This window comes from Sitodiplosis mosellana, unplaced genomic scaffold, assembly GCF_009176505.1.
Source record: "Sitodiplosis mosellana isolate CC-2019 unplaced genomic scaffold, AAFC_SMos_1.0 Smas_scaffold_6226, whole genome shotgun sequence".
In the NCBI taxonomy this organism is placed as follows: domain Eukaryota; kingdom Metazoa; phylum Arthropoda; class Insecta; order Diptera; family Cecidomyiidae; genus Sitodiplosis; species Sitodiplosis mosellana.
This window is the reverse complement of record NW_022601467.1, coordinates 18,914,540-18,924,234: the sequence shown is the minus strand read 5'-3', so window position 1 is coordinate 18,924,234 and position 9,695 is coordinate 18,914,540. Positions and strand designations below refer to the sequence as shown.

General features: G+C 37.1%; 1 protein-coding gene across 6 annotated transcripts in view; it reads left to right on the top strand.

Moving 5' to 3' along the window:
• Window positions 1–9,695, top strand: part of LOC129579316 (CUGBP Elav-like family member 4) — a 337,351-nt gene that overhangs the window by 24,584 nt on the left and 303,072 nt on the right. For 4 of the 6 annotated variants that reach the window (XM_055469281.1, XM_055469280.1, XM_055469279.1 and 1 more), the window contains exon 3: window positions 6,429–6,511. In XM_055469281.1, the coding sequence (XP_055325256.1) occupies window positions 6,429–6,511 (83 nt within the window). Of the gene's footprint in view, window positions 1–3,149; window positions 3,254–6,428; window positions 6,512–9,695 lie in introns of all 6 variants that reach the window. The other 2 variants (XM_055469283.1, XM_055469282.1) reach the window with 1 other exon arrangement.

Sequence of the window (9,695 nt, the reverse complement as noted above, 5' to 3'; positions counted from 1 at the left end):
CTCTCTCTCTCTCTCTCTCTCTCTCTCTCTCTCTCTCTCTCTCTCTCAGCCTTGCTTGCTTTCTTTCATTCTCCTCTTATGTATACAATGCACACATGTCAACAGTGTGTGATAGATGACAAACGAAAATCTGAAGGGAAAAAAAGATGGAAGAACGAAAAGCCACAGACGACGAGAGAGAGAAAGAGAGAGAGAGAAAGCGAAGCAAAACAATGTGCAAAACTTTTCGATATATCCAACTTTCAACTTCATCGTCATTTTTATTCGTATTTTGCTTTCGATGCGTTTTCATTTTAATCAAAGCATACCCGCTTTCTTTCAGTGGTTGTTTTCTTCTTTCTCTCTTCCAAGTCTTTTCCTTTCGTTGTGGTTGCTGTTCATACCGCCGAGTTTCAACACTCATAACTGCGTCTTCATTAGTTTCTCTTTCAATGGGATTTCGTGTGTTTTGTTTGGCTGTTGGTGGTGCTGTTGTTGTTCAGATTGTTGTTGCTGTTATGGTGCGTGTTCATTAAATGCCGTAACGGGCAACGGTGCGTTGTTTTAACGGTCAATCGGCGGCAAAGCTCATACATAAATATCTAAAATACACCCAACACTTGGCCAGCTTTATGGAAATTGAATTATGAATTTATTCGCAACCATTATAATTTTGCATCCATATTTTTATGGGTGCAATCAGATTTGAAAACTAAACCATAAAAACGTCAAGTCGATGTGTGTATGTGTAAACGCAATTGGCCGATCAAATTTTTACGATTTACCGTAGTTGTTCCGTATTCAAACTGTGCTTTTGACCGGCGCAAGATAGCGGTAGCGCCTATTCGCAATTTGCGGAACTTTTAAGAACTATCAATACTTGTTGTTGTTGTCATGAATTTCGCAACAACAAGAAGTATTGATAGTTCCTTAAGTTGCCGCAGATCCTATTTAGGCGCTACCGCTATTCACTGTCACGTCAAATACATTGGTTCTTATGGGAGAGAAGCACAGGTTGTCCGTATTAGATACATGAATTGGCGAAGCGGTGAGTAGGGCAGGAGAAGCGTGAAAGGGAAGAAAAAAAAATAGTACGAGAGACCGAATTGTGTATTTACATTTTTTTTCCCGACATTTGTTGTGAAATGGAGCCGAGCCGGTCGTTTCGTTATCCTTCCGTTCTCGCACTAGCACTCAATGTTATATTCCATTTGAAGAAGCGTATGGCCAAAAATCAATGGCACATTAAATGTGTATATGACATATACGAGTGTAATGACACTAGTCGCGCGGATTTCTCATTTAATTTTATCGCTTTTATAGCGCGCTTTTATCGCTTTCCATCGCATTTTTTCTATTCTCCCTTGCTCTCCCCATTCAATTCTTCTGCAGTCACTCGGTGTCGTTTCCTTTTTTCATGAACTTACTTGAAAATAAATCATATGTTTCATACGCTTTGGAGTTTAATTATTTTTTTTTCGCTCTCTTTGTGGTAGCGCTTCACAAATATTCCTTTTGACATACAAGTGGCGCATTCGTGCGAAGGGCTCCATCGTCTACGACGAGTGATTAAACTGAATGAAAAACATATATAATTATTCGGATTTTTCATCCAACACACTAAATTATAAATTGAAATCGCGTTAAAACAAAGTAATTGTGCGTTCGCGCGTAACGCACAGCAGCGCATACGTTCATTTACACATTTACTGCAAACTTCATTGCATGTAGTAAGCCACATACATTTGCACGTTTATTATGATTGAGTTTTAAATACATTTCTTTTTCTCCTCGTCGCTCCGCAAACGGGTGGACAGAGCATGGCAGAAAAAAAAACAAACGGTAGAAAACTTCAATCAAGTTAAAGCTATGTTTTTCAAGCCGTGATAAACTTTTTCGTTTGGTTCAATAACCCATAATTGTTTCTATATATACGTACACACACACACACTCAGTAATTTTAATCGTTCACACATCAGTTCATGATACCGGATGACTCGCTTTTTTTCGCTTCTGTCATCAATTGATTCACTTACGGTGACGACCATTGTCGATATCATGAACCAACAAATCGAAAACCAACAACTTGACTGTTCGAATTACTGATGTTTGCGATCGACCGATTGGATTCGGTTACATGGTTGGTTTTTTTTTCGTGTACAAAAATCCTAAGGGAATATCACGCTCCTGAATCTTGTGAGATATTTGAGATATTTGAAATAAACATCAATTGTATGACATATTTTCGAATAAATGAATCAGATTTTTGTGGATTTTGGAGATATTTGAGATTTTTTGCATTAAATCCGAATAAATACATTTAAATATCATTCATAATCACAAAAATCCACAATATTCCGCCGTATTCACAAATATCCACCATATTTCATACGACAGATTCTTAGAGATAAATTGGATTTTTTTGAAATATTTGAAATAATTCAAGCGTGATATTCCCCTAGCAAAAATCAAAAAGCAAAAAAAAAACGAAAATGTGTTTGCCAACATTTTCGCAGTCGGTGTTAGATTAGGAATTGAACGTTTGTTGGATTATATGAATATTTGCCCAGCAAACGGTATATGTACGGTTGTTGTTGTCGTTGTCATTGTTTATGGATATATGATAGAAAATGATGGCACCAAATTACTTCGACCTCCCGCTTACCTTTTGCTTCTAGCTCGGATATTGCTTCGATATGCAACCCTCCGAAATCAATATCCGATTTCATCAATGCAGTTGAAAATGTTCGCAATTTAATGCCGTCCGTAGATTAAGTAAATGCGTTTTCTAACCTGTTTTAAGCCAATCAACATATACTATGAATCAAATTGGTATGAGAGACACGTTGATATGACGAGACGGTAAAGCAAACCAAACTAAAAATCAAAGTGAATATTTTATATAGCTCAACACAGAGCTATTCATCGTTCATACTTGATGAGCACAATTAGTAGGTCAATCCAGTTAATGTAGTTACCGTTTGGCTGGGTAAAATTAAATGCAAAGCTCACGTCATTAATTTATCGATGACACGTACATTTTGCCCGCTGCAGTATGATTAATCGCTATTTGTATACCGTTTGAGTGTGTGTTTGTATTCTGTTTTTGACTTTGAAATTATCGACTTAATTCAAATCTGATTTTGATCTTTTTTTCCTTCCCATTTCAGGTGAGTGTGCTAACGCAGAGACTTGGACTGAAAAGCCACACAAAATTGTTCGCTCTGTAAATAAATACAAATTGACCAAATGTTGGCCTTTCATAACGAACATAGTAAGTTATTATGCTCTATATTTCATGTATTTAAATGAAAATTTGGCAATGAAATGAATAACACCCAACACGAAAACTGATGATAATTTTCAATGTTAATGGTTTTGAAATATTTTTTTTTTCGAAATTCATAATTCGTCAATATTGAAACTGAAAGTTTGATTGAACGGGAGAAAAAACGCAGAATAAAAAATCACGCGATCGATAACTCTATCAGCAACCGCATTGTATTTTTGACATAATAAATAATCAGTACACAGGTCGTGCAATCGCATTTTTAAATACATAATGTGCACTTAATATGGCACAATTCGCGTTGCAATCGTCTCCAATTAATCATCAATTGCAAGTACTTATTTATCAAGTTTACGCTGTAAAGGATAATGTTGATGATGATGATACACGGTACTCGAAACGAGAGCGAAGAATGCACTGAACAGATTTGTTGGAGGATGTTGGGCGAAGCATGATTTCGTGCATCCATCCATCCATCCACCCATCTTGTATTTTTATTTTGCACCACAACTATCTTGTATCTACACCGTAAAAGGCTCCGTTATTCCAGTAGAACGACATCAAACATTGACTGCTACAAATATCAGCAATAACCGTAATAACAATGCAATGACTTTGATGATGAACAAAATAGCATACGCGACAAAGCACGATCGAGAAACCAACGTGGAAGCCAACATTGAAGCAAAGTACCAAAACAAGATGGGAAAAAAATGTTGAAACCAACCATACAGCCGAAGTGAGGATGAGAGAATAAGCGAGAAGTGGAGAGGGGAGATGTGTGCTCACACACGAACTCTTACACAAAAGACACACAGAGAGAGAGAAAAAAAACACCACCCCGACACTATTACCCGAGCAGCACGAGAACGAATATGTGCCGCCCGAACAATCATACAAGATAAATACATTCGATACCGAAAATATATTTAACAAAAGCAGAGACGGGAAAAGAATTGGAGCGATGATGAGACTGTCAACTGTGACAAAGGCAACAGCTTTCTTTGTGCAAAAGCAGATACAAGATATGAATATAAGATAGAATGTCGGCTGGAAAACTCGCTGAGGGAACGCGCTTGAAGTGATGGCGAAAAAAGAAGCCGCGCCGAATCTTCTATATATAAAAACCGAAAGAAGAAGAAGAAGAAGAAGCCAACAATGGCAGTAACAGTAACAGCAGCGACAATGTGTGGAATAGCGAGTCACACTAAATGGTGAAAACAGTCGGATCGATTCAAAAAGGCTTTTAGCGTCGTTTGCACTAAATTTTGAATTACTGAATTTTCGCCCATGCCTAGGCCATTACCGCATTGATGAAGCTTCCGATCAATTTGTAGATATTTAAGTTCACGTTTTCGCACTCGCTCCTCCTCCCTCCTCTTCTTCCTTTCTTTCTTTCTTACTCACTCGCTTTTTATCTCCTTCTCTCTTCCTCTATGTGTATGTGTCTACTGTCTATCCTTCCATTTCTCAGCAAATGTCATTACTTCTCAAAAGTGAATGTCATTTTGATTTACGACTCGGTTATTTTTAAACAACAAAAAAATGCATGAAATAAGGCTGGCGAAAAAAAAACGACACACAAAAAAGCGTATTTTTATGAATCATGATCGAATGATAAAGAGGAAGAGACAACAACACAACAACAATAACAACAAAGAAGAAAAGCATTTGGTAAAAAGTAAAACACGCGAAGCAAACTCAGAAAAAAAAGGACTAGAGACACTGAAGCCATATTTTCCAGATGCACTTCAGGCGAGAACAATGAGACGGACTGATGTTAACAAGAACCGAACCGTATTATGCTCAGAGAAACCATCTTTCATCTAAAAGCAAGATCACATTCATTTTTTTTCTCGCTGGATTCTCTCTTATTCTTTCTCCTTTTTTTTCGGTGAGCTTTGATATAATTTGCGGGCAGTGGACGGGGGGCATGATGAAAATCAATATGAAACAGCACGGCAACGGACTTCGCGCATTCAAGCGGCCAATGTAAAGGGAGAGAGAGAGAGAGAACAAAATAACAGAAGACCGGCACCAACCAGCCACAACACAAGCACAATTACGACACAAATCCAAAACACGAGAATATTACTTCGTGACCGAAGCAAGAATGGAAAACCGTTGCGGTTTTGATTTACAATATATGGTCAGTGTACTGTGCATAATATGGACAGTCACAATGAGAATGCCCCTTCCCCCCCTCTCTCTCTCTATCTCTCTCTCTCTCTCTCTCCCTCCCTTTCATCTTAAGCCGTTTTTCTTTTTTAATTGCTCACAGCGATCGCAAGAATCTATCAAGCCAATCGATGTATTAAGGATTGGGCAAACAAACAAAAAACCGGAGCATGGTTCGTTAAAAGTGCAATCATTTTCATTAGTTGTTTGAAAATGTCCAGTGGAAAATGAACGGAGAAAAACGTGTTCCATTAAAGTGGATTTCCATATGCTGAACGATGCTAAGAATGACATGATTAAAAGCATAAAATTCTCATGAGATGAAGGCAGAAAAGTATTCGAAGAAAAGAAAGCTGCAAAAAATGCATTTCATTCGAAAATGTAAGACATAGTGAAAGTGTATGGAATTTAATTTGAAATATGAAAACTGAAATAGGTCATCGAATCAGATTATAATAGTAGTTGAAAATCGCATTTGGCATCATTGAAGTGGATAAGGATTTTCCAAGTAATCTGTTGTTGGTATTCAGCTGTGCCATTGTATTTTTCGCCCGAATCACTCTCTGCTGCTGGGTTAAGAGAAGAACTTTGGAAATTGGAGCACAATTCTCTTGGAACGGGAGACTGGGGACACTGTGTGCTTTTAGCTTTGTAATGTTTTGCTATGCGGTAAAAAAGAGGAAATATCCGCTAAATAGAGGGATTTTTAAGTGTGAAAAATGTCTGTTTTACATTTTAATCAATTTCAAAAATAGTAAGCCGAGAACCTCAAGCAAAATGAAAATACTAACATATTTCAAATTTGTGCCTTTTTCCATTTCTGTCCTTGCGCTGTTGCACGGCGATGTGGTGTGCTGTGTTCGCTGTTGCTGCGCTGGATGTCATCTGATGCGATGGGTGCTTTGTGTAATGTGCAACATGCAAAATGGAAAATGAAAAATAAAAACAAAACAAAACAAAACCAAACCAAACTAAATCGCAGGCTGCGCGTTTTTGACGTACTTCAACCCAGAAAGTGCAGCAACCGCTCAAAGTGTGTTGCATGAAAAACAGACATTACCAGGGGTAAGTAAACATACCGCCGCGTATTAGATAATAAAACATTTCTTTTCGTTTCTTTTTTCTTCTCTTGTTGCTGGTTATGATTATTATTATTACATGCTTCTAGTTTAGTTAAATGTTGTTGTTTCAATTTTTTATTTGTGGTCTTTGTGATTTCATGTAAACATGAAACTCAGTCGAGAAATAGTCGTATTTGTCGTTTTTGGCAATGTTTTCTCCCTTTTTCGCTTTCTCTCTTTCTCTCTCTCTCTCTCTCTCTCTCTCTCTCTCTCTCTCTCTCTCTCTCTATCTCTATCTCTCTATTTCTCTTTATGGTATTAATAATTTCCTTCTTGTGTTGGTGTTAGTGTTTAAGTTTCTATTGTCTTTTGCGTTCACATTTTTAGCTGCTACACGTGGCTTCAGTACATGTAACAAAAACATCTGAGTCAGTCAATTTGTGTGCACGGTATGCATATATAAATGGGTTTGTATGTTTCTTTATGTGTATACCACTAACGACTTTCTCTCTCATTCGTGCTGACTACCAAACAAAAAAGAAAAACCACTGTATAAATATTAATAATTAAGATCAGAAAGGAAATGTTCAAATCGAGTTACACTAATTCCGATTTTTTAGTTCAATCGATCAACGGTTCTGTATGTTCATTAATTTTTTATAATCGCTTAGGTCATTATTACGCCCACTATATTATTAAATTCATTTGAAATTTAAAAAAAACGCATTGGTACTATAAATTCCATTGTTTCGTTCGCCCGTAATGCCAACGACTAATGACGCACATCTGAGAACGGAATACGTGAGCAGTTCAAGTGAGTTTTATGCGAGAGGAAAATGTTCAAGCTTCACCGCCACTACACATTATTTTCATAATTCACTTCATTTCTGATAGCAAAACAGGCAAAGCAGATGTAATATGATGTTGCATTTTATTTCTGCTTCGAACAACAGAAAAAAAAGAAGAAGAAAAAATGGTGTGCGTAATTTATATATATTCTGTAATACAGAATCTGTATGGTGATATGGGATTTACTTCATGCGCGCCCACGACCTTTTTTCTATTTTCTTTCTTTTAATCACTTTTAATGAAATTTAAATGTTCTTTGTAAAATAAATGTATGCAGTATAAAAGTAAAATACATTTAAGTAAATTGCGGTTGGTGCAAAGTGCGATGAACGATAACTATGGATTTGAGTGCGCTCTTTAGCGCAATCATACGTATTATAAAATGAAATATTACCATACAGATTGATTTTGTTCGCTTTTTTTTCATTCATTCGTTTGTTCCGTCGTTCGTACGTTCACGTAGCTATGTACTTTTATTGCTGGTATTCGTAGTTGCCGAGAGTCGAGCTAAACGTTTCAAGAGCAACAAGCACCACACAAACACTTGTGAATAGCGAAAACTAAAAATAAAAATCGAATTTAACCAATTTTAGATGTGTAGACGATGGAAAGGTCGATAATTTTCATCAAAAGTAGATTAAAAAAATTTCAGCTCATGTTTGAACAATGGTAGTCAACAATCCAAGAAATGGAAATTCTTCGTTCCACCATTTGTTCATCGAATAGATTGCATATGATTTTTTGCTGACATTTTCGAAAGAAAAAATCTTGCTAAGCGAAGCGCATCTGAAATCAATTGATGAGTTCGTGGAAAATTGCCATACCTCATTCGTTTTACCTTTGACTCAAATTGATGAGGAACAATCGGGAAATTAATTTCATGATTCATTTTGATAGGAAGATTGTGTGTATATCGGCCACAATTTTGAGGTATATTTCCCCCTTATAAAGCAACAAGGTGAATATGGAAGACCGCAACGTCGTTGGAAAAGGAATGCGTTGATCAAAAGTGATCAACACATTTAAATTGTATTCCTTCGTTGATGGAAAAATTGTAGACCGTTCCGAGACGAACGAATACGTTGTGTAGGCATCGTGCTGTGTGCTCAAAAGCAAGTGCACGAAGGCGTTACACACGCTAGAAATCTTGAAATTACGATTAAAATCAAGGGAAAATAAATTATCGAGACGAGAAAATGGAAAAGGCAACATCGACGCAACAGCAACACCAACACCAGGAGCAATCAATTTGAATGGTCTGGTTGTTGTAGCCGATGTAAATGAATGTTCAATATTCTCGTTGTATAGTTTTACTGTGTACTGAGTTGTCTTCCGAACGCATAAAACGAAAGAGTATAACATCGCAGGCGGGAAAAAAAGAGAGATACAAAATATATATGAGGAAAAATAAATGAAAAACTTGAACGAGAGTAACAGCAACAACAGCAGCAACGAGAAAAAGAAGAAAGAACAAGAGCAAAATGGAAAAAAGGCATCGAATGTGAGGCTGGGCATTCATTCGAGGCAATAATAAACAATATTGGAAATGAAAACAATATGCGCACATGGGTGTTGATAGTTGTATAAGTAGCCACCATCGTCATTATTTACACAGAGCACGTCCGTGAGCTCACATATCTCCCGTTCTACTAGACTGTATAATGTATACAAGCGGCGAACGTGCACACATATTTGACTCATCTCAGACACTCGCCTGTTTGCCTGCACGCTCACTCACTCTCTCGTTCGCCCGCACCCATTCTATTCGCATTTCTACATTTCCTTCCAACGACGCTCTCTCTCTCTATCTCTGATCGGTTGTGCTATTTATATAAATAAAAAAATGAAAATTCATTGTGTATACACACCGCATTCAATATTCATGTGTAAATACTTGCGCGCACTTTTTTTTCATCCTGCCCCATCTCTTTTACATTTTTCAATTTATGTTGTTGCTTTGGTTTTTATTACATTTTCTTTTTCTCGATTTTTGAGCGATCTAGCTGCTGTTGCTAGTTTTATGTTTTTGTTGTTGTTGTTGCTGCTGTTTTTTTCTCATCTATTTCATCGTTTCACTGTGATTGTAATACATGAACTGCTTGCTTAATTTGTTTTTCAAATATTCGATTTTGTTTGGAGCGTTTAGTTGGCGATGCTATGGCTCCTGTTCCTATAAAACTCTTTTATTCTCATTCCCTCGCTCGCTTGCTCTCGCTCTGGCTCTCTCTATCTCTTTTTCCCGCACCCAACACATTGTGTTCGAAACGCGCAAACTGAAAATGTAAATAAATGCGCATCAACGAGAAAATCGACACGAATTAGTCAGTTTCAATTTGAAT